A 25,586-nucleotide genomic window follows, 5' to 3' on the forward strand; every position below is an offset into this window, starting at 1 on the left:
GACAAGGACCTTCCTTGTGTTGTTTATTACAAAATATTTGTTGATCAGTGATTGTTCTTCAAAAAGTTTCAAAGCTCATCTTAACAAATACAGTCTTAGCTTTGTATCTGTCAGGGACTGGGTTTACCAAAATCCAAGGACATTCAAAGCCCTTAAATAAAATGCCCATCTCTCCAGTACAAGGTGGTGAGTGCAGAGACCCAGACAGTGCCCAGCCATAAACAAGACATTTATATCATCCCCTCGAAGACTCAGGGAGCATTACCACAAAGGAGGAAAAAGAATGGAAGAGCTGGAAAACAGAAGAAAGAATGGCTGTGAAATGCCATCCTCCACTAAAAGCCCTCAAATGACAACCAAGTATGATTAATGCTTATAAACTAGTTAGTGTTTTCACAATCATTTAAGAGTATTCCAAGCATGGTATTCCATAAAGCAAAGAGGCTTCAATGTATCTGCATATCTTTAGAGTCCACTGATATCAACATACTGTATAACATTCATCCACTTACCCAGAACATTTCATAGAACCCTGTCATAGTCTTAGTGTTAAGATTGCAAAGGTTATACCCTAAATATAGAAGGAAACATTTAAGGAGTTTAAAAGTATAAATTACTGGTATGTGGGTAGAAAAAGATACTTTAGATAGAACCACCAAAAAATTCACTGTGGCTGGGCAGTGGTGGCACACACCTTTCATCCCAGAACTTGGGAGGCCGAGGCAGGCGAATCTCTGTGAATTCAGAGCCAGCCTGGTCTACAGAATGAGTTCCAGGACAGCCAAGGCTACACAAAGAAACCCTGTCTCGAAAACCCAAAGCCAAAAAAACAAAAACAAAAAACAGAGCGAGAGAGCGAGAGCGAGAGCGAGAGCGAGAGAGGAGGAGGAGGAGGAGGAGGAGGAGGAGGAGGAGGAGGAGGAGGAGGAGGAGGAGGAGGAGGAGGAGGAGGAGGAGGAGGAAAGAAAAAAAGAAAAAAAAAGCAGCGTGGTTTAGTTCAGTGACTCACTCCTTTAACCAAAACACCTGGGAGGTGGAGACAGAAGATTGGCTTAAGACCATCTCCAACTACATCAAGAGTTCAAGGGCAGTTTGGGCTACTTAAAATTAGGTCTCAAAAAGTGAAAGTTGAAAAAAGTTCCTGAGAATTGACTAGAATGAGCAAGCATGACAGAGGAAACATTTTGTTACTAGTGTCTTTTGTCTATATCACAGCCATTTCTTACATAGGGTTTGGTTTGTTTGCTACACAATTGCTAAAACTAAAGTTGCAAAAGATAAAAAGAAACAATCTGTACGTTCATTCACCACAATATCAAAGTGACCAATATTTCCAGTCTATAAAATTCACTAAGAGCTTTCATGATTTTCTTTAAGATCATCTGTCCATTCATTCAGTCTCCAACCATCCATTCAACAAACTAGCTTCCAAACAAGAGTTATGGAAGAAGAGAGGAAAACTGGCAATTTAAATATGATGATTGAAGGCCTTAATATAAAGAAATGTTCATGGGAAATACTGGGACAGTGGTGGTGCAGCAGTTAAGGGACACAGCATTCAGTCCTCAGCACCATCTTAAAAAGAAGCAAGTGACTTAACGTCATAGATGAGAAGCCTGACGACTTGAACCTGATGCCCGAAACCTCCACAGCTGAAGAAAGAATCAACTCCTCCAAGTTGTCCTCTGACCTCCACACCTGCGCCTGACACATGTGCATACACCTAGACCCCCCCAAACATATGGATTTAAAAAGTTATAAAAGTAAAAACTGATAATTCTTAAACTATAGCAAAAAACTTCATAAATATAGTCTTACTTGTGAATGACTAAATTTAGACAATGTTTTAATTCAAATCACTCTATCCTTAAAGAGTATAGAAACTACAAATGGCTTTTTAAAAAATGTATTTTATGTAGAAAATAACTGTCTGCAGAGAAGTATAAAGCAATCCACTGTTTCTATTTTATACCACCAGATAAATAGTATATTAAATAACCATATTTATGCACTTTTCTTTCACCTACAACTACAAGTTTATAAACTAATAACAATAGGACCAAGGGTGTAGCTTAATGAAACAGCACTGCCTAGCATGTGCAACACACACACCCACGCCACACCAATCCATACCATAATGAATAAAAACACATTTCTTTTCTCTTTTCTTATACTATATGTGTCCACACTTCCAGACATTTGGCCTAGGACATAGGGGCTCTTCAACATTTCAGCTGTTCACATCACTGTAGAAATTACTAGGGAATTTAAAAGCATAGTCCTGAAAACTCTCCTTCAAACAGCAATTAAAATATGGCTTACCATTTTAATGCCTGTGGAAAACGTGACTGGCTTCGTGGACCTGGGCTTCTCTAACTGCATTTCCAGCTGAGTAGATCTGTCTTTATGCTGAGCCAAGAGCAGAGCGACAGGGAGGTCAGAGCTCTCCTGTAAGAAAAGTTCAGTGTGAAACTTAAAACGGAAAGACTAAAACAACAACTTTCAAAGTCTGCCTCTTCTGTGAGCACATGATGTCAACTACTCACTTCATGTAGAATGCTTTACAAAAGAATATTAACATTCCATAATAAAAAGGTTGCTATAGACTCATAAATCAAAGTAACCTGCAAACAAGTGTTTTATAAAATCCACATTAAAGATAATATAATAAGGTCCTATTTCATCTAACCATCAACCCATTTATTAAAGAAAGAAAGCAAATCATGCAAAGAGCAGTAGTAAGGGCTATAACTTAGATCAGAGGTTTGTCTGAGACACATTCTTTTTGCCCCGGACTTCAGACCATTTGAAATGTTTCCCATTAGATTTCACCTGAGGCTGTTTGCAAGTAATCCTTGTTCTGTTTTGCACAATGGGACTATTGTAAGTACCACCACATGTATATTTTATTCTTAAATTTTAAATCACATTTTAGTCAAGTAACAAAATGATAAACATTTAATATCATATACTGATACTAGCCAGGACCATTGTTTACACAAATCTGTACACACCCCTATTTTGAGCAGCAAACCACTTATCTTAATGAGGATACTGTTATTTATCCTGTTCAGAATGAAGCACTTACATGTTTGTGGTGCTGTGGAACTAAACTAAAATATAACTAGACTTTCACCTTTCTGAGGTTTCAGTTAAATGAGAACCCAGAAACACATGCAGAGAAAGGACCTCTCCAGCTCCACCCTTCCCATATGAGAGTTTATATTCTGTGTCCAGAAACAAAGATAAAAAATAATCAAAACAATACAAGACCCCACCCCTTTTCTATGTGAAAGGCTACACAGCAAGTGCAAGGCCAGCTTGGCCATTTATTGAGGTCATCTAAAAATAAAAAATAGAGAAGGGACACAGCTTGGTGATGCAGCGCTGTGCCTAGCGTATCTAAAACTCTAAGTTCACCCCATAGGGCCACCCAAAAGCAGGGTATTGAGCATTAAAAATAGCCGTCACCCAGAATTTAATCCTCAAGAAACTCCCATGTTAACATCTTATGATATAAAAGCAAACACTACAAAGTCTCATTTTATTCCCAAATCTAACCCAGGAATAATTTGTAGACACTATGTGGGTGACCAGTACATTTAAAGTGACTGTTTAGGAGTTCCAGCATAGGAACAGGAACAGCAACGCAGTCAATGGCTATTTGAGAATGAAGATGCACATCGAGACTTTTCAGTTTTTCAAACTGCATTTCTTTATCTGTGTGCTGTGTATTTGTCTCGTATGCATGTTATAGAGTATGTGCAGAGACCAACAGACAGCGAGCAGGACTTGTTTCTCTCCTTCCACTAACATTAAGATTTTATAATACAGCAGGGCATGGGGGTACAGGGCATGTAATACCTAATAGGAAAAGCAGGAGTTCTAGGCCAACCTTAGCTACACAGTGAGTCCAAGGCCACCCTAGACAACTTAAGATCCTGTTTTGTAAAACAAAACCAGGGGCTGGAGAAATGGTTTAGCAGTTAGGAGCACTGACTGCTCTTCCAGAGGACCCGAGTTCAATTCCCAACACCCACATGGCAGTTCCCAACTATCTGTAACTTCAGTTTCAGGAGATGTGACATCCTCACAAATACATACATACATACATACATACATACATGCAAGTAAAACACCAATGCACATAAAATTTAGAAAGAAAGAAGAAAAGAAGGAGGGAGGGAGGGAGAACAAAACCAAAATAATTTTCCAAGAGCAATATCACAAAAATTAAAACATAAAGGACACAAATTTCTTTATAAAGCAGATCCTAAACCTAGATAGGCTGTTGTCCTACATTAGATAGCTAGAGAGGAATAATAAAGGTGAATAAGAAGTAGTATAAGAATAGTTTTCAATACCTTTCACTTCCTAAGGCTGAAATTTTAGACCTCCACTAGGCATTTCGTATAATCCAAAACATTGAAGAAAACCTTAAATGAGCTAGAGCCAAAAATATCTTTTTAATTATATCTTTTCAGGTGCACACTTGAAAAGAAAAAAAATATTCTTGGCTAAAAAAATAAACCATTGGGTCAAAAAGACAGTTGGACAGGTAAAGGTGTTTTTGCCCAAAAGCCTGGAGACCTGATTCCCCAGGATATCACCAGAGTTTGATCCCCCAGAACACATAAAGGCAGAAGAAATAAACCAACTCCACATTCATGCCCAAACACACTATGCACTCACACACATAATAACTAGTTAACTGATGTCTTAAAGTCATTATCATTGGGCTGTAGAAATGACACAATGGTTAAAAGCACTTGCTGTTCATCCACAGGACCTGACTTTAGAACTAAACTCTCCATTTCAAAGTGTGAGCCTTAGCATTTAATGACTGATCCATCTGTCTGGCCCAAAGACCTATGTTGGGCTCCCAGCACCACACTGGGTTGCTCATAACAGCCTACAATTTCAGCTCCAGGGATGAAAGCCCTCCTCTGGCCTCTGGGAGTACCTGTGCACACATGCATGTACCCATACACAGATATACAAACACATAAATAATAAAGCATTTTAAAAGTTAAATCACTGGCTTCTTGTTGATATTTGCAAATGAATGCAAATACTTATAGAATGAGAATTTATTCTTAAAAAAAATTCATATATAAAAGCAAGAAAATGGGGCTGGAGATATGCCTCAACTGTTAAGAGTGCTTGCTGTTCTTTCAGGGAACCCCAAGTTCAGTTCCCAGCACTTACATTAGGCAGCTAACCCACACATACAAATACACACACACACACACACACACACAATTTTTTAAAAATTGTTTAACCTAAGACAGTGTGCTCACTTCAAATAAGTTGCTAACCAAGACTGGTTTATTATAATTCTAGTTCCTCATTCACATTAAAAGGAACTGAGTGTTTAAATGTCTTGATAGCTGAAATTTTATAAAACTAAGTATTCTAGGTATCTCAGTTTAATATCAAGCCACATAATTTACTCTCCTACTTTAGCACTCAAAATTTTGGAGCCTGGATGCCTTTGTTAAAACAGAATTAAGCACGGTCTCTGATGACAGCTATGTCTCCAGAGTAGACTCAGCCTGTAAAACCTGCTCTGGGAACAAGGCACATGCAAGTCCAGTTTGGGGTTGCTTCTCCGCTCTGACCATCGCACTTCACCTTGGAAGGCTGCAGAGCCCACAGTAATTGCCTAAGGGCACACTGTTTAATATTTAAAGAAATTTTAATAAGACTGCCTGTAACACTCATTAAAAGCTTTATAATGACCATTTTTAAAGATTATTTTAACTGACTTTAAGCTAGCCATCTGGCAAACAATATTGCTAATAAGAATCAGCTACTGCATTTGACAACAGCATTAACTCATAAAATTTAAGACATAAACGGAACAGAATTTTCAAACAGGAATATAAAAAGATTTAATAACACAGAACCTGATTAAAAATCTTTTTCCAAACTATTAAAAAATTGAATTTACAGTTTGGATTAAAATAAATGGACTTTTTAGCCAACACTATGGCAAATGCAAAGCCATAAACATTCAGACTGTAACATAAACCCTTCACATACAGTACAGTGTGCTGTCAGGGCTTTTCAGGTTAAAAGGTGACTTTGGGCACAAAGACCAAACTTAGGAACAGAAAGAAAAGAATTCTAATAAGTCATCCTTGCATAAGTGTGGTCCGAGGAACAACTCAAAAGCTAAATCTTCTAGGCACACTTACAAATGTCAATGCTAGCTTTCCGTTTTTATAAAAATTTAACATGAACACATAGAAAAATACATTTTCACTTCTTTAATACAGATTAATCAGGATAAAATAAACTTAATTAAGTCAGCCAAGGATTAAAAGAAACAAAAATTTTAATAAAGATTGAAATATTAATAACACTATAAATCTATAGACAAATTTAAAAGTTGGAAATAAAAAGCCCAACTGCAGTGGTATTGTACTAATAATAAATATAGTGAATTATGAAGAACTATTTAAACACCATGTTACATGGTCTAAACAGTGAGGAAAATATGTGCAGTAATGACTTGCAGGTGAAGAAAACAGGAAGCGAGAGGAGGGAACTCACAAGAACCGGTATTAAGTCCAGATTATACACAATGTACAACATGGGCAACAACTCTTACTTCATGCCTCGCTGCATCTGAGGGAGCCTGAGGCCAAGAGCAGCTCACCAAGGCAGCGGCTCCGTGCTTTTGAGGACTACAGAGAGCTAATGAAAGGCTGCTCCAGAATGGGGACAGTGGCCGAAGCAAACATCCTTCCAGCTTCTTCCAGCTTCCACTGCCAACAAACTTACAAGCAAATTCACTTTCTACTCATAACAAGTGGGGAGGGTTTTTAGACTGCATTTTTATTTATTTGTGTGGGTCCCATGTGGATGTCAGAGGACAATTTGTGAAGGTCAGTTCTTTCCCTCCACCAAGTGACTCCTGAGGACTGAACTCAGGTTGTCAGGCTTGATAGCAAGTGCAATATTGCAAGATCAACTCACCAGCCCTAGATAGACTTTTATGGTGAGACTTTGTGTCTAATCCTCATTAATCCTCTTATTCTTATTCTTCTTTATCACCTACATCTAACTTAAGATGTAACCTTGCATTTTATTTACCTCTGGTTAACTGTCTTAAAATGCTTTTCGAACAAAGACACAATAGAAAATAGATTTGCATTTCCTCCATCACAGAATAACAACAGCGCCAACTAAGACTGGGAGCATTTCAACACTGAAGAAATGCCTCATGGAAAATGAATGTGTGAAGACAGACTGGAAAGGAAATAATGCAGAAACACTTGCCCAGAGAGAAACGTTTTCTAGCTTGTGATGTCACCAGCATCACTAAGGGTTAGAATATGTTTAATAATAAAGTGTCAATTCCATGAACCACTTCTCAGATCAAAGTCACTTACTGCTGTTTGCTAACAAAGCTGAATACAGAGCTAACTGCTAGGAAGTACTAATATTCTAATAACACTCACATTTCACCCAAATAGATCATTTTTCATGCAAAAATATGACATGCAGTCACTATATTTCAGCACATAACCAACACATTCAAAATCAGCTTGGGAAACTATTAAGAGGAAATGCTCTAAAAACAATGTTTTAATAAGCTTAGAGACAAATAAACAATCTACTGAGTATTGTTTATATTTATGTCAGTTATAATGTTATAAAGTTATAACATTATGAGATGAATATAGACAAAAAGCTGAAAAGGGGAAGGAAAAAGAAAGAGGGGAGGGAGTAGGAAGGAGAGGGGGAGGGGAAGAGGGAAAGGAACAGGAATGCTATACAACCCAATACAACAGACCTTCACTTTGACAGCCTTTTTGTTTGTTTGGTTTTGGTTTTGGTTTTGGTTTTGGTTTTTCGAGACAGGCTTTGTGTGTATAACAGCCTTAGTTATCCTGGAACTCACTTTGCAGACTAAGCTGGCCTTGAACTCACAGAAACCCATCTGCTCCACCTCCCAAGTGCTGGGATTAAAGGCTTGAGATACCACACTTAATCATTAACAGCCTTCTTTAAGGTCCAAAAATGTGTCTTGTCCACAAGCTTCTTCACATCTTAGGATAAATAACTTTAAATCCATTATAGAAGTTAGCAAGACATAAAAAGGGCGTATATGCGTATATGATAACAATTATAGTTAAAATCATTTTCATGATCCTATCACTTAATTGTCCTTGGGGTAGAAACTGGATATCAAATTAACTTACACTATACCAAATTCTAGGAACACACACATTTTTTGAGCATATACTATAGATGAAGGGGTCATAATCGAACCACAAACGGTAGAATCTACATCTACACCCATCCCCTTGAAATGGAACAGGCTCCTTCACTGATCAATGGGTACACTGTGCCAGTTTCCCAGCCAAGCCTTTCAAACCATACTGTGTCTACTTCTTTACTCTTAGAATACTCCTTCCTACAGCTGAGACACTGGACGAGATGCCCAGCTACAGAAGCCACACAGATGGCGTGGCAACCTGAGAATATACTGCAAAGGAGAGGAGCTCTTCTGGTTTTGTTTTGCCTTGTTTTGTGAAGACAGGGTCTTACGATGTGGCTCTGGCTGTCCTGGAACTCACAGAGATCCACCTGTCTCAGCCCCCTAAGTGTTGGGATTAAAGACCTGCACTACCACGCCCACTTGAATTCTTGATTCACAGAATTGTAAGCATAAAAATTATACGGGATGAAGGTTTGAGGGATATGTGTTACTCTTCAGCAGTATATATGATGACATCAATAACTATCAGAACCAAAAAAAAAAAAAGTATTTTCAGGCTGTGGGGGTGCATGACTTTAAACCCAGTACTTGGGAGGCAGAGGTCGGTGGATTTCTGTGAGTTCAACACCAGCCTGGCCTACAGAGAAAGTTCCAGGACACCCAAAGCTGTTACATAGAGAGACCTTGTCTCAAAAGACCCCCACTGCCAAAAAGAATAACTAACAAAAGTTAAAGGGACGCCTGTTCAGCAGGTAAAGGCCCTCACTTGCCTTGCAAGCCCACCAACCTGAGTTTGATCCTCAGAACCCACATAAAGCAGGAAACCAGCTCCACTGCCTCTACACAACATCACGGCATGCACATGTTCTCAGCAGCCCCATCCTTGCACACAATAATAATAATTTTTTAATTTAAATGTATTAGGAAAAAGTTGGAAGTAAACTAGAGTAGGAAGACTCTGAACTCCATTAAAAGCCATTTTCCAGCAAATCCATGGGAAGATTAGTTTTTAAGTGGTAAGTAGCATTAATACTGACTAGCTCGTCTAGAAAGGCCTGCTTGTTCTTCCTTTTCAGAATCTGCTGCAGTTCTTCTTCCTTCTGGATAAACAGTCTTCGTTGCTCACTTTCCTGTCGTTCCACTTCCAGTGCTTCCTCCAATTCCTCCTGCTCCCGAGTCTAAAGAGAAAGGCACATAAGAAATGGAGTGACTTTACCAACCAACAGCAATCCTACGCTGTACTCTATTTACTGAAAACATAAAGCGGTTTCATCACTTGTGCTTTAGTAATCTAACAGTTCTACACAGAATAAACTAGAATATTTATTATTTCATGTGAGCCTATACTATCTCAGAGAAGGACAAACAGCAAACCAAGTAGACTAAGTCCAGAAACTGAAATGGAGTAACTGGTTAATACTGGGTGAGGTGGGGGAGGTAAATTGTAATTATTATAGATAATTTAAAGTCATTCAACTTATGGAACTTCACATGGATTTACTTTTTCAGTTCATGTATTCAGCAAATTCCTCCTTCAACAAAACACCAAACTGTCTAAGGAGAAAAAGGAACTGCACTCCTGTACTATAAACTTGGTATGTGCAAAGTCAAGCAGCCAGGCTCACTGTAGTCCTATTCTGATGACAACCACACACCTCAAGTGAACTCATTCTCAGAGCCATTCAGTTTACTCTCTTTTCCATTGTCCTTCAGTATGCTGCTAAGTCTTGTGATTCTCCCAACCATTTTTACAAATTCCTATACCCTGTTAATAAGTCAAAGCTTTTAATACACGCTCCCATTGAGAAGGGAATCCAAACGTCATCTAGAAGGATTAATAAGAGCATCTGTAAAAAGACAGATCTACATAATGTGTCGGAGTGTTTGCAGATAAGTGCATCAGGTGTGGATACAGCATACACAGTGTATGCAGCAATGAGGCTATTAATCTGCTGACAAGTTTTCCCTGGGACTCTAAGTATAAATAAATAGAAAGGGTGTCATACAGTGCTTCTGGTGAAGTGTCCCATGAAAAGAGAGGCTAAAGAGTGACATCCTGGTACTAATAAATATGACTTAATTTTGATGGGGGTGAAAGGAGAGCTCTGTGCTGATTTAATCAAGTTAGGATAACATCCTTCTGGAAACCTGGACACAGCCACATGGGGAGAAGCACATGTGAAGACAGACAAAGCATGACAAAGCCTGCTGGCTACCACCATGGCCCTGCTGACACTTGCATTTCAGATTTCTAGCCTCCATAATAGTGAAAAGAATAATATATAGGCCACCTGGGTTTTGGCAATTTGTTCCAGTAGCCCTAGGAAGACCATACATTGTTTGAGAACTTCAACCAGTAGATACTGAAGCCTCCTCCCCCAACAGTACAACAGGCTATTAGCAAACAGGGCAAAGATATGAAACAAGTTAGATTATCTTCTGGTGTGACTAAGTCATGAGATATGGGAAAATGTTTTAAATAAAGCTAGAGAGCAAAAGAGAAGGAGGATCATGGCACTTTTCTATAAAACACAAAAGGACACCTGGGAGACATTGCAAGAATCCAAGGAGTGGATTTCTAAGATGACTTGAGGCAGTAAGACAAGACGTGTAGATCAACAGAACCGGGTTCAAGCTAAATAGGAAGACTGGGTAGGACAGTATTAAAAAGAGGTTTTTTTTTAATGGCTACTTAATTATGTAATAATAGAATTATTAGAAGAGCCAGGTTTAGAAAATAAGCCATCAACAAAACATGGAGAATGAACAATGGCTTGAGCACTGATGGATGCTAGCACCATTCACTGAAGTGAAGAATACAAGACAAGACAGACTTAAGTGAGAAGATACCAGAAGACATAATACGATGATTTTTAAAAATTAACATAAAAGAAAATATGAAAGCTACATATGCATTTGATATCAAAGCACCTAATTATATAAAGCATGTAATATGACAACTGAGGGGAGAATTAGGTAGCAACACAAGAAAAAATTTAAATTGTCCATTTTTAATTAATGGAAAAAGTACCCAAACAGAACTGTCAATAAAAAGAGACCAAAAACATTTATACAAAATGGTACAAAAATACATACACAGAACATTCTACTTAACAGGAGCAGACTATACAATCTTTTCCATAACATACAAAACTTTGGCCAGGACAGATCACAAAGTAAGCCTGAGAAATTTTAGGGAAGCTTAACCACATATAATAAATACTTTTGTGTTTTCACCTATGTGAAGTATACAAAACAGCCAAACTCGGAGCTAGGAAGAAAGCTTAGTTGGTAAAGTCCAAGGATAGAAATGAGCTTGATCAGTGCTCAAATGCAAACTTAACTCCCCAGAGAATAACAACACAGACAGACACTAGCAATAACAACCGTCTACCTTAAACATCCATTCCTTAAAAAGTACAGCTTACTGTAATGTCAAAATAGGTTTTGCTACAGTAATGTGAATATCCCCTAACTACATGCATCTATACAGTAGAGCTGTATTTCTAGAAATTTAAATTTCTGCTTAAATTCCTGTGAATATAACTGCTTTTAAAAGAAGGGTAGTTTCTTATAGTATTATATAAAACATCCACACTGATTTCCACAGAGGGCTGCACCATATGATCCAGCTATACCCTTCCTGGGTCTGTACTCAAAGGAGTCCATCCACATCACATCTGAAAGACACCTACTCATCCACGATCATTTCTGATCTATTCACAATAGGCAGGAAGTGGAAACAGCCATTTTGTTGTGGTGCCCACCAATTGATGAACAGATAGTGAAAATATGGTAATATTTACACAATAGAATATTATTCAGCTATAAGAAAAAAATTAACCCAAGGTTTAGTGGCGTGTGCTTTTAATACCAGCACCCAGAGGCAAGTGGATCTCTGAGTTTGAAGCCAGCCTGGTCTACAGAGTGAATTCCAGGTCAGCCAGGGCTACACAGAGGGACCCTTAGAGGATGAAATTTGCAGGTAAATGGTTGGAGCTGGAGACAATCATTTTGAGTGAGCTACTCCAAACCTAGAAAGATGTTACATGTTCTCTCATCTGTGGATGTTAGCATTGAATCTTCAGGGGTGTGCTTCATTTGTAATGTCCATACACATCACTAAGGGGCCATGGGAGGGGCTTCCAAAGGAGAGACATGACTCTGCACTGCCATAAAGGGCTAAAAGGGAATAACGGAATAGGAATGGTTAAACTGGGAGCAGAGGGGAGGGTAGAGGATGTATAGTAGAGAAGGGTAAACAACACTAAAGACCTTTCAAGAAAGATATATAGAAACCTACTACTATAGAAGTATTCTAAAATATATATACACACATAAAGAGTTAAGATTAAGCTATACTATTAAAGTATAACAATATTCCTAATAAACTTGAGAGGTTAACAAATAAATAGCCCAATACCAGGTATGAGCTACTTCTTTTGGAATTACTGGCCAGTAAGGTCCCACAGAAGCCCAAACATTAAAGGCTATTACCAATACTACTGGTTACCTTCCAGAATTTGACAGTAAAAAGAAACATACTTGAGTCCTAGAACCTAGTGAAAGCAGGCCAGCATGAAACTAAAAGCTTCATCCCTACACCCAGTGTTCATGGTGCGGAAAGGTGCTATGCAAGCTGCCAGAGAGAAACCATCATCAGTCTTCCTAGCTATGAACCCTGGGAGACATAACTGTCCTGGAAAGACACAGCCACTGGTACAATAGTGACACAGACATCATGATGAGTAAACCAACCACCTTCTCATTGGATTTAAGACCTGCTCCATAAGATGGAATCCATACTTGGCACCACTGTTGGGCTAAGAACTTACAGCTAGGGCAATAGGCCCTAAGAAAGGATCCACTACTATTATGCCACTAAATAGATATAGGGTTAAACCATCTCCTAACGACTTAGTATTATACCCATACATCAACACATCAGTCAACCGTAATTTGAGAAACTTCTGTTTGCAGTAGATGGTGATTAAAAGAGATCCAAAATGGGCCAAGGCACAAAAACTAAGAGACTGCAGAGTGCTCAGTCCTAACTGGAACATATATGCTGCACATCCCCTCCCAAGGCTGAGGGACCAATGGAAAAGAGGTGGTGGGAAGAGTCTAAGAGCCGGAAGAAGTAGACAACTACAAGGAGACGGTGTCTTCTGAACACTTCAGAGCAGCTGCACAAAGGACCTCATAGCCATACCAAGCCCAAGGCAGACCAAGTCCCAGCATGGAGAGGAAGCTGGACTCACAATCCCACCCCTGGCCATGGAGCCATTGGCGATCAACAGCTGCTGTGAGAGGAAGAAACAATTTTCTCTGCAAGTGTAGCTCCTGGTAACACTCCAGTGGAAGACCACACATCCAGGAATACTTGAGCAGCACAAATTTCTTTTGAAATGCTTTTTTTATAATGGACACAAAGATGGATAGGTAAGGAAGGGAGGGATAAATTGAGGAAGAGTCATGAAGAGTGGGGGTGAATATGATTAGAATACATTGTATAAAACACTTCAGGAACTAATAAAATCTTTTGAAGTACTATGTAAAAATTTTTGTTACTCATACAAAAGAAGAAAATACTTAGCAACCAACCAGTTTTAACTTATTTTTCTGAATGACATCTTTGTTTTCCTTTTGATATATTTCCATTTTCTTTTTGGTGTTCTCCAAATCTATATTGTTGGTCAAGTTGAAGACTGTAAAAGAAAGGAAACAATATGAAATGATTTTAATATAAATTTTAAGGTGACTAAAAAAGCCAAATATTCAGTATTTTGACTTCTTCCTCATTGGAGTCTCAGTCTTTATCCTTCTTCTGTGCCTTTTAATCATCCATCAATTTTATTGGGTCACTCATGACAACCTTGAGTTGTCATGTCCAGAAAACCTCTATGGAATATGTAATATAGGCACCTGACTTAACTATTTCACTTCTCTCAATTCATACATTACAGATAGAGGGTTGTGTTTTTTACATTTATTAAATAAGAGAGAGAAGGAGAGTGTGTGTTTCAGATAGTGCATGTGAAGGTCAGAGGACAGCTGTGGGCATCAGTTCTCTCCTCCCATCACATGGGTTCCAGGAGTGGAACTCAGCCCATCAGGTTTGCAAGAAGTACCTTTACAAATCACTTAGTTGATGGGGGCGCAAGTGATCTGGCCCTTCAAACATGTGTAAAAAATTAGACCCCACTCCTCATCTCTCATATGGATGGATTGCCCTCCCCCATCACCTGGCTCTCACTGCCTGTGGTGGATGGGAGAGCTGGCCCTGCCCCTCGCTCTCCCCCAGGCAACACAGTGGTGCTGACCCTGTGCAGGTGAGCCAGCCCTAGGAGCAAGAAAGGAGAGATGCCCCCTCACATCTGCCATGTGGTGAGGGAAAGGTGACCCTCTTCAACAGGCAGGTGATGGAAAGATGCCACCCCATGCCACCTTTGACAGGCAGGAGAGGTGGCACTGGGGGCACAAGAATGGGAAGGCCAGCCCTGGAGTATGTCTGAGCAAAACAGTAGAGCTGGCCCTTGTGGGTGGGTGCGGGTGGGCTGCCCAGAGGACATGAGAGCAGGAGAACTGTCCCATTCCTTGCCGCCTGCTGTAGTGTAGCTAGCTGGCCCAGTGTTGGAGAGCTCACCCTGGTGGTGTCGACACTCAGGCTCAGAAATAAGGCTATGAGCACACACACCCCACCCCCGCCAACATCCACCGCATCTATGAACTGTTGGAGCATGTGAACGGTCACGACTTGCCAATCCAGAGCTACAGGATCTCCATTAACAGGACAACAGAATATCCAAGAGGAGTCCCAGTGAGGGCCTAGCATTGATGGTGTAGCAGAAGCCAGAGGTCTCGAGCCAGATCAATGACTCACTGCAATAAACACAAGTAAAGATGTACGGACCAAAGGGTATATTGTGTGGCTGACTGGGTCACACTACAGCTTCCACACTGAGACTTGTGTTATTGTTATGTTAGTTTGTTTTGGTTTTTAAGTTTTCTTTTAAATTTACTTTTTTGGAGGAAGAGGAAGTTGCAAGGGCAGAGGGTGGATATGAAGGGATGAAGAGATGGGTAGGCCTGGGACGCAAGATATGAAATCCACAAAGAATCATTTAAAAATGTCTAAAAAAATGAAAATTGAAGATAGTCAGGAGCCAATAGAAATACATGCTCTGAATTAGAAACACATTTCTACCTGAAACAAAAGATTTAGTATTTACCTCCCCCCCCACACACACACATACAAACAAACAAAAACAAAAAACCAATCATTTTACAGACCCAGGTCCCCTTCTGTGAGTGCCCAAACATCACTTCCGACTGGTCTCCTCAACTTGCTTTCCACTCTGTCCTTGTGTCAGTGTACATATCTGGTTAGACCTACGAGAATGTTCCTGCTTATTACTGGTTTATTTTAAACTTGCTGTAAATATAATCCAAAAGTTAATAAATGTCAGTTCTGAGTTAAATTCATATGGTCAGAGGCAATTTGTTTCTTCTGTAATTACAAATGCCATGATAAATCTCAATAAAAACAAAATAGACATTTATTTCATTTTTAACTAAGAAAATTGAAGTATTGGCAATATAACAGAAGTAAATCATGATCTCAGATAATACAACCTCTTCCAAAAATAAGGATCAGGATCATAAAATTGAATTACTGACATAAAAAATGTCTTAGATGAAGTAAGCTTATTGAGCCCTAGTGAATCAAGATGGCACGGCAGCCTCAGAGAAGGGGCAGGAGCTAACTTTCTGTGACAACCATCTGACCCTTTATCTGTTTGCTGCTATGGCTCAGATGTTGACCTGACTAATCGAAAATTAAAAGCAAACAAAAAACCTATTCTATTTTCTGAAAGATTTAATGTTATTTAAGTGCAATTTTAAAGTCTTTGGACATTCAGAATTTACAATTAAAGCCCTTCGGGCTTTCTCACCCTTTTAAAATAAGTATTCTCTGCACCCAAAGAATAATCTGGTTATTATGAAGCTAAGAACAAACGTTTGAGAAGATCCCTGAGGCCAGGAGGAACAAAATGTTCTATGTGCACATTGTCATCCCCACAGAGAGGGCCTGTTGTTAGGGCCAGAAGAAAGCTCATCTTCATGTGTACCTTCTATTGTAACTTCCTTACATCATTATTCAAAATTACACATTTTAATTTTTATACACGTGCTATTCAAGGAATTCATAATGATATTTACATACAAAATATCTTCATTTTCATTTTGTGACTCCTCAAACACGAACCAGAACTGACCTCCTATCTCTAAGCCTCTCACTGTATGTTTAAGTAACCTTAATGCTACATTTCTGAAAAACCAAAGTCAAACCTCTTTAACACCTACCAAAAAGTAGCTCTAGACAATTTCCTTACTGGTGGTGAACTAGTTAATTGGTGTAAGGTCTTTTTTATTTGCTTGTTTGTTTGTTTTATGAGACAGGGTTTCCTTTGCAACCCAGGCTGGCCTATAACTCATGACCACTTGCCTCAATCTTTTGGGTACTAGAATTGCATGCATAAAGAACCACACCAAGTCAAAACCTACAAGCTCTTCTCAAATCTCAGACTATTTCTCAGCATGCCTAACTCCAGACTTGGACTACTAACTACTCATTATACCTGTCATGCATTTCCAAAGCACTGAGAGAAGACTATTGGTCACAATTTACTAGCGATACGAACTTGTGCACAATATTTAGGCTCTGGGTGCTTGTTCTCCATACAAAAGAGGGCTAAAAATGCCTGTCTCTTCTGGACTTTTGAAACTCATAGCGTGTATGCGGCTCACTCTGGTAATCAGTAGGTGTTTACTAAATTGACATTTTGTTCTTGTGATTAGCAGAAAAAGTCAACACAGATGGCAGGAACGCTTAAGTCTCTTTGAAAGACAAAGCACAAAGTAGACAGCTACAGAAAAGATTTTGAAAGTAATTCTATTTCTACAATAACAATCAGAACAACACCGCATGAAACAGCTGTAGAACCACACCCAGCAGTGTTAGGGCCCCAGAGTAGTGGCCTTATCCTATTCCTCATTTCCATCTCACAAGACAAAACAATAAAAAACATGATTCTACAACGTTCATTGGCTTTTGTAGGGGTAGGGATCGTGTAGAGGGCACAAGCCCACATATGAGCGCATGCATGTGGAGGACAGAGGTCGACCTTAGGCGTCACTTTTCATGACGGCCATCCACCTTGCTTCTTGAGACAGGGTATTTCACTGGCCTCGAACATGCCAAGCAGGCTAGGCTGACTGGCCTCAAGACCCATAGATCTGCTGTCTCTTCCTGCTTAGCACTGGGACTCCAAGCACAAGCCAGGACAGCTACCTGTCCACCTGGGTCCTAGGGGTGAACTTGGGTCCTCACACTTGCACAGCAAGCACTTTGCCAGCTTCCCAGCATTCCAACTTGCACTATCTTAACACCACTGAGCTAAGAGTTCAAGGCCGTATTTCAAGTCATTTGTCTCTTCTTTCTAACTCACTTTATAATGTAAAATCAGTGCATATTCTCTCTAAAACGTCTTCTCTATTATGCCCACAACTACAGCCTATTCAATTATTTCCTTATTTCTCATCCACACTACTGAAATGATCCCTAGATGGGAGGTGGTGGCACACGCCTTTAATCCCAGAACTTGGGAGGCAGAAGCAGGTGAATCTCTGTGAGTTCGAGGCCAGCCAGGTCTACAGAGCAAGTTTCAGGACAAAACCAGGACTGCAGAGAGAAACCCTGTTGGGGGAGGGTGTCCTTTAAAAACCTTACTGGTTCACTATGAGCCACAGACTCAATTTTCCTGACAGCCAAGTTTACAGAGCTTCTTGTTTCATATTTATCTTTCGAAAAAATAGACTTATGGATTTATACGTATGGGTATTTTGCCTACACACGTCTGTGCAACTTGTGCGTGTCTGGTGCCCTCAGAGGCAGGAAGAGGGCTTCAGATCTCCTGGTACCAGAGTAATTAATAGTTGTGTGATCATGTAGGTGCTAGGAATCAAGCCTGGGTCCTCTGAAGAACAGCTAGTGCTCTTAACCACTGAACCATCTCTTGGGCCTTTTTAACAAATAATAATTGTATATATAGAGTACAATGCTATGTTTGGTATATGTACATACACATGTTGAATTATTACAGCAAGCTGGTTAACAAACCTGTCACATCACATGCTCTTTCTTTGTAGTGGACCATTTAACAGATGGTATCTAATTGTGACTTTAATTTGCATTTCCCTGATAATTAGTGATGTTGAGCAGTATTGCATTTATCTGTTAGCTATTTGTATGTTTCCTTCTGAAAAATGTCTACTTCTTAATAAGGTTATTTGTATTTTTGCCATTGAGTTGCCAAAGATTCTTGTACATTTCAGAGATACTGGGATTTGAATGAGATGTCCCCCATAGCCTCAGACATTTGAATGTTTGGTCCCAGCTGGTAATGCGGTTTAGAAAGGCTTAGAAGGCATAGCCTTATGGCAGGAAGTGCATCACTGGAGGTGGCTTTCAGAGTTTAAAGATTCTTGCAGTCCCCAGTGCATGCTCTCTCCGCTCAAGGCGAGAGGTTCAAGATGTGAGTTGTCGCTTCTGCTCAAGGTACCATGTCTGCTGACATGCTTCCCTGCCATGATGGTGATGATCCCTCTGGGACAGTGAGCCAAAATAAACTCTGTAAAACATTGCTGAGGTCATGGCACCTTCTAACAGCAACAGAAAGGGAACAAATACAGGAGCCAATAGTAGTTGCGTGGTTTGCAAATGTTTTCTCCTCTTCCGTGGACCATCTCTTTATTCTGTTGTCTCCTTTACTCAGAGAAGCTTTTTAATTTAATAAATCTTCTCCTCTCCTCCCTCTTCTCTTCCCCTCTCTGCCCTCTGCTTCTCTCCTTACCTCCTCCCTCCGATTATTTTAACTTAAAAGATACACACCATAACTAAGCAATTGTGACAGTTGGTTACAATGTCAGCTTGTCACAAGTTAAAAACATCTGAGCAAGGGGTCTCACTTCATACTGATTACTTCAGTAGAAGTGGGAAGACCACATCAAATGTGGGTGGCACCTTCTGGTGGCAGCTCAGATTTTTAAAAAAGGGACATAGCAAAAGGAAGATTATTTGCTTTTTGCTTGCTTGGCCTCTCTCTTGCTGCCAAATGAATTTACCCTGTGGCTGCTGCTGCTGCTGCTGCTGCTGGACATTCCTGTGTCGATATTAGAAGCAGCATTGCCAGGCTTCTGTCTCTGACTGTGGAACACTAGCTCTCCAACAACCCTCTAGGTCTTCAGCACCAGACAGGGGCTGCTGAGGCACCAAGCCTCATGGACTGAGCAACAACTGAGCGGTCAGCTTCTCCAGTGTGAGACAGCCACTGTGGGACTACTCTTTGGAAAACTGTCCCAACTCAAGGACCAAGCAAGAGGTTTTGCAGCCTCTCAGATGTGAGACAGCTATTGTTACTATTTCAATGGAAGCTAATTTAATTACATCTGTTCTTCTAGAGAGCCCTGACTAATACAGTAATGTGATAGCTTGAGTAAGAATGGCTCTTATAGGCTCATATGTTTGAACACTTGGTTCCTAGTTGGTGGAACTGCTTAGGAAGGATTTGGAAGTATGATCTTGTTGGAGGAGGTGTGTCACTGGAGGTAGGCTTTGAAGTTTCAAAAGACTCAAATCATTTCCAGGGTATTCTTTGTCTCCTGTTTGTAACTCAAGACCTAAGTCTCGACTTCAGCTCCACCCTCCATGCCTTTACTCCACCATCATGGACTCTGACCTTCTGGAATTATAAGCCCAATTAAACTCTATCTTTCATAAGTTATCTTGGTTATGGTGTATCAACTGAGTAATATGCTAATGCCTAGTTTTTAATAGGAGTTCAGCTTCTTTCTTATATAAATTATAACTACCATCTACAGTGCTGTTTCTACTTTTTTAAAGAAAGAAAAAGCACCCAGTTTCCCAGACTTATACAGTATTGGTCTAAATTGCATAATAATAAGCACAATTGATGTAAGAAAGCTTATCACTGGTGCAAATAATTCATGGTGAATAACTGAACTAGAGAGCAGAACAGAGATGGACTTGAGGACAGCTTTTAATGGGAAGCATTTATACTATGCATCGTTATGCTTTGGCATGAGTCAGCACAGTCTATGGAAGGACAAGAAAATGTCAGTTGCTCCAATGAGACAATTAACTAGACATTGGTTCAGAGTGTCTATATACTTTACAGATATAGCCTCATTAAATAAATATAATGACATAATCTTTTCAAATCAAATGCACTGGTCTAAAGGTTCATATCTGGTGAAGTATTACAGGGTAAGATGGTGGCTCACTGGGTGAAGTGCTTGCTATTTGAGCACAAGAACCTGAGTTTGGATTCCCGTACTCACATAGAACCCAAGGCACAGCAGCATAGACCTTGCAATCCCAGCACTGGCATTCAGAGACAGGAAAATCCCGGGGGCTTGTTCACCAGCCAATCTAGCCAATAGGTGAGCTCCACATTCAGCAAGGGACCCTGTCTCAAGAAGACATCCAACACTGACTCTGGCCTCCATATGCACATGCATGGGTATACATACCCACATGCACACACACAGAGAGAAAGGGAAGGTAGTACAGGTCAGGGGTGATGCTGCATGCCTGGAATCTCAGACTCTGGGAAGCAGAGGCAGGATGACTTTGCAAGCTCAAAACAAACCTGACCTACAAAACAGTTATCAAAACATCCGAGGCCACACAGAGAAACTTCATCTCAAAGAAAAGGAAGAAAATATACATGTTGTATAGTCACAAAATCCAAGCTTACTCTGTCCCGTTACTAGCATCTACTTCTCAACATGAACCTGTGGGCCCCAGGTTACTCACTCCCTCAAATTAGTCCATATCACAGAAAAAGAAATACATAAATAGGCTCAACCAGAACGCCAAGAAAAATCAAGGTCCCCTTGCTGTTTCAGCCCTTAAACCTGGTTCCACAGTTTCTTTGTCCTTCAGTTTCCTTTAGCTGCCTAGAATACTTGGCTAGAACTGTAACAGTGTTTTCAACTTGCTCTCTTTTACCTGCTTTGTATCACCAGAGTCCTGACTAATCATGACAATTTTAGGATGTATGTAAACCATTTCTTGTGGCGGCAAGCCTCCTGCTTGTTCTATGCCTGAGTATCTTCCCGGTCTGTCCCTAAGGTGGCCCTTTGCATCAGTACATTTTACCGTCTTCCTAGTCAAGCCCACACTACTCAGGTTGCTAATACACACAAAGCACATGAGTGCACTGAGAATGAAAAAGCAACAGTGCTAAGCTACTAAAATACACCAGAAAAAATTTAGATTATGTTCTGCACATGCTTCTACTGTGGCATAGCAAATACCATGGACACTACAGAAAAATCCTGACAGGAAAGAGATATCTAGACTTTCCCAGAAGGAAATTTTGAAAAACTGTAATATTAATACCTAAATAATTTGAATTTTTTTAATTTGCCACATATAAAAACCTGATGATTTTTTATTCTATTTTAATAACAAAGTTGTGAACTGGGAGAATAAGAAGATGACTATTTGATCCTCACGGTTTCATATGCTATATCCTTATATCATTTCCAAATCTGCACTTTGTAATAAATACAGTAACTTTTTGTTTTATAGTAACTTGTTTAATGTGTGCTTTACATTGATTTATTTAGTGTACATGTGCAGTGGTCAAACAACTTGGAGAGTTGGTTCTCTCCTTCCACTTTGTGGGTCCCAGAATGGAACTCAAGTCTTCAGGTGTGGTAGCAAGCTGAGTCATCTCAACGGCTCCAATTATCACAACTTTAAAAAATCTTAATTTTTAATTAATATATCACAACTCCCATATTTTTTAATAGTTCTGAAATTCTCTTTAGCAAAACAGAAACAAGGCTCAATCCCTAGCCAGCACTGGAAATGAGAGAAGCTAGGAGACACAACACACTTTTGGGAGGAAAACACCTTATGACTAAACACATTGAAAAGGAGTTCTCGGGTTCGGGAGCCACCGATTACAGTCCAGCCATGGCCAAGTCCAAGAACCACACCACACACAAACAGTCCCGGAAATGGCACAGAAATAGCATCAAGAAACCCCGGTCACAAAGAGGAACATGCGCTTTGCCAAGAAGCTCAACAAGAAAGGCCTGAAGAAGATGCCGGCAAATAATGCAAAGGCCATGAGCGCACGTGCGGAGGCCATCAAGGCCCTGGTGAAGCCCCAGGTGGTGAAGCCCCAGGTGGTGAAGCCCAAGGTGCCAAAGGGACCCCAGCCGTCTCGCTTTCATTGCTCACTCCAAACTTGGGAAGCAGATTAGAAGCTACATGGCCAGGGGTCGTAGGATCCAAAAACCAAAGCCCAAGGTTCAAGCCAAAGCAGAGGCCTCAGCTGCAGCTCAGGCTCCCAAAGGTGCCCAGGCCCCTGTGAAAGCCCCATAAAAAAGATCTCAGTCTGCCAATGTGAAGACAGATGGACTGATATGAATATCTATACAGTATTTGCAGATGATCAGGACCTTATGCTGTTTTTACAAATAAACTTGAGGCAAGTTCTATTAAAAGAAAGAAAGAAAGAAAGAAAGAAAGAAGGAAGGAAGGAAGGAAGGAAGGAAGGAAGGAAGGAAGGAAGGAAGGAAGGAAGGAAAAAAGAAAAGGAGTTCTCAGATCATTCTGTCTGCCTGGAAAACACTGACTAGAAAATGCTACTGCAAAGTCTTCCCAACCTACTGTTCCACAGAAGCATAAACAGTAAAAACATTCTTATCTTTTGTTATCGTAGACAAAGTTAACAGAAATCCTACAAAGTAAGTCAAAGTATTCCCTTCTGCTTAAGCTGCTTTGGTAGAGCTGGTAATGTGGACACACCCTTCTCCCCAGCTAAAAGCTATTCCCTCTATGATAATTCCTCTAAGACAAAATTACTTAAGAATACCCATTACTTTGTATGATTTAAATTTGACATATGTGATTCAATTGCAAAAGAAAGAAACCTATAAATATGGGCTACCAGAACAAAACCATCAAGAGTCTTCTGTGCAAGATACTGTCTAGGCATCTAAAAGATAACAGCACATTATCCAAAGACTAGCACATCAAATTTAAACATACCAATTTCCTCCACTTCTTCCAGGAAATCATTATACTCTCTTAGACTAGGAAAATCTTCTTCTCTTTTATTATATCTACAGAGAAAAAAAATTCAAGTATTACATATGATTGCAGACCATCTTATATAAGCAGCTTGTTCATTCCTACTTAACTCATACATGGTACAGAGACAGCAATGGTGTACTGTGTGAAACCCGGTTTCCTTGATGCTGGTTTATACTAGATTGAGAACGCAAGCTGGTTTTGAGAGAGGGGAAGTTTGTTGGGCTGACTTTGGTCTTGTTTTGTTTTTCTCGGGTGTGGAAGGCTGATTTCTGTTCATGATAAGCATGTGTTCTACCACTGAGCTATGCATGCAACCCAGAAACACTGTTCTGAAAATTCTTAGGATTACAAAGAAAATGTAGCATCAGGAGAGAATGCTATCATGGGACACTTCTTAAAGGACTTAAGGAAAGAGATTTAATGAGGTGCTTCAGGGATGTGAAATGAACTTAAGTTAGAAATTAAAATTTTATTACTTATTTATTATAGTCATTAAGTCCAGAAAACTGAAGCTCAAATGAAAAAAAGACTCGATGGTTTTTCATGACAAATAGTAACCTTAAAAAAAAAAAAGCATGTCACAAAATATATATTGTAATGTACCTGTGAATAACAAAACTGAAAAGGATAAAGAGAAAAGATCAGAATGAAAAAGTGACTCCTTGAAGTAGCACAAGTAAAGATCAGCTGGTGACTGATAAAGTATAATCGATTCAGCATCTAGGAAGATGTCACTAAGCCATTAGTAAAATGTACGCCCCCAACACAATAACTGAGAGGGGCTGGAGAGGTGGGTCAGCAGTTAGGAGCCATGTTGTGCTCAAGATAGCCAGGTCACAAGAAAAGGAAACGGGAGTGTTACAGCCCTTTCGTCCACCTCCCTTCTCTATGCCCCTTGCAGAACTTCCAGCAGCAAAATGCTAGCCAGAGCATCTGAGGCCCACCATCTCTGTGGTCTGTTGCAGGCACTATGAGGAGGGCCTGGGGAAGAATTTGCCACTTTCAGTGGGAAACAAGTGGTGGTTACTGGCTATGAGGACCCTGTACTGTGGATCTGGATTTGTTGCTCCTTCCTTTATAGTAAAACATCGACTACTTAAGAAACAAGGATGTTGAATTCACTCTTTTAACAGACATATAGAATGTTTAAGAGGAAGATTAAACTCTTGAATTCTTATACTAGATAAGATTGAAAATAAACTAATAACTTGAAAAAAAGAAAGAAAAACAAATCTGAAATCCTCTGAAGGCCTGAGTTCAGTTCCCAGCACCACGTCTGAGGTTTACCACTTATAACTCCAGCTTCGTGTGGATCCAACGTGACAGCTCTAGCTCCCAGAGTACCAGCACGCAGATATGCACACACAAACACTCACAGACAGACAATATAAAAATAAGCCAGGTGGTGGTGGTACACACCTTTAATCCCAGGCGCGTGGGAAGGCAGAGGCAGGCAGATCTCTGAGTTTGAGGCTAGCCTGGTCTACAGAGCCAGTGCCGATACAGCCTGGGATACGCAGAGAAACCATGCAGGGGCGGGGGAGTCTATCACAATTTAGCTTTGTGGCTCAGAGGCAAAGTCTGTGCTTAGAGTACCCAAGGCATTACATTCAATCCTCCAACACCAAAAACAAAACAAAACCTTAAGAAAACGTATTAATTTAAAAATAAAATACCTATAACAAAGGGGGCAAATAAAATGAAACTCAAAACTACTAACAAATCATGAAAATGCACCCACATGCATGCCAAAATAAAGTACAGCTAATATTTTAGTGTCTCTAAATGAGCTTCAAATTGAAACTTAAATGTTCTCATGAGTCCTTAGAGTAAATCTGTTGTTCGCTACTTTATTTTCTATCTCCTTAATATCCTATACTACTTTACTAGTAAGCCTCATGAGAACAAGGTTGACAGCTTTCTTACACACCATATTTTAATTACTGCTAATACATACAACATGGGTATTTGCTAATTAAATAATAGCAAATGAATAAACTGTGAAAACACCAAGAAAGTTCTTGTGCTCGCTTCAGCGGCACAAATACTAAAATTGGAACAATACATAGAAAATTAGCATGGCCCCTGCACCAGGATGACATGCAAATTCGTGAAGACAGTTCTTCTTTAACAAAGGGTAGATGGTATAGTTAC

General features: G+C 39.8%; 1 protein-coding gene and 1 non-coding gene across 2 annotated transcripts in view; one reads left to right on the forward strand and one right to left on the reverse strand.

The window, feature by feature from the left end:
• Mnat1 (MNAT1 component of CDK activating kinase) overlaps positions 1 to 25,586 on the reverse strand; it is a 127,278-nt gene that overhangs the window by 65,835 nt on the left and 35,857 nt on the right. Inside the window, exons 3-6 of the mRNA XM_075947644.1 lie at positions 23,388 to 23,461; positions 13,838 to 13,941; positions 9,271 to 9,411; positions 2,323 to 2,448 (exon numbers count right to left, since the gene is read on the reverse strand). Coding sequence (XP_075803759.1) covers positions 2,323 to 2,448; positions 9,271 to 9,411; positions 13,838 to 13,941; positions 23,388 to 23,461 — 445 coding nt within the window. The remainder of the gene's footprint in view (positions 1 to 2,322; positions 2,449 to 9,270; positions 9,412 to 13,837; positions 13,942 to 23,387; positions 23,462 to 25,586) is intronic.
• On the forward strand, positions 25,456 to 25,562 carry LOC142835439 (U6 spliceosomal RNA). Its single transcript, XR_012907866.1, has one exon. It is a non-coding gene; the product is annotated as a U6 spliceosomal RNA (small nuclear RNA).

The sequence above is a fragment of the Microtus pennsylvanicus genome, chromosome 14 (genome assembly GCF_037038515.1).
Source record: "Microtus pennsylvanicus isolate mMicPen1 chromosome 14, mMicPen1.hap1, whole genome shotgun sequence".
NCBI classification, from domain to species: Eukaryota; Metazoa; Chordata; class Mammalia; order Rodentia; family Cricetidae; genus Microtus; species Microtus pennsylvanicus.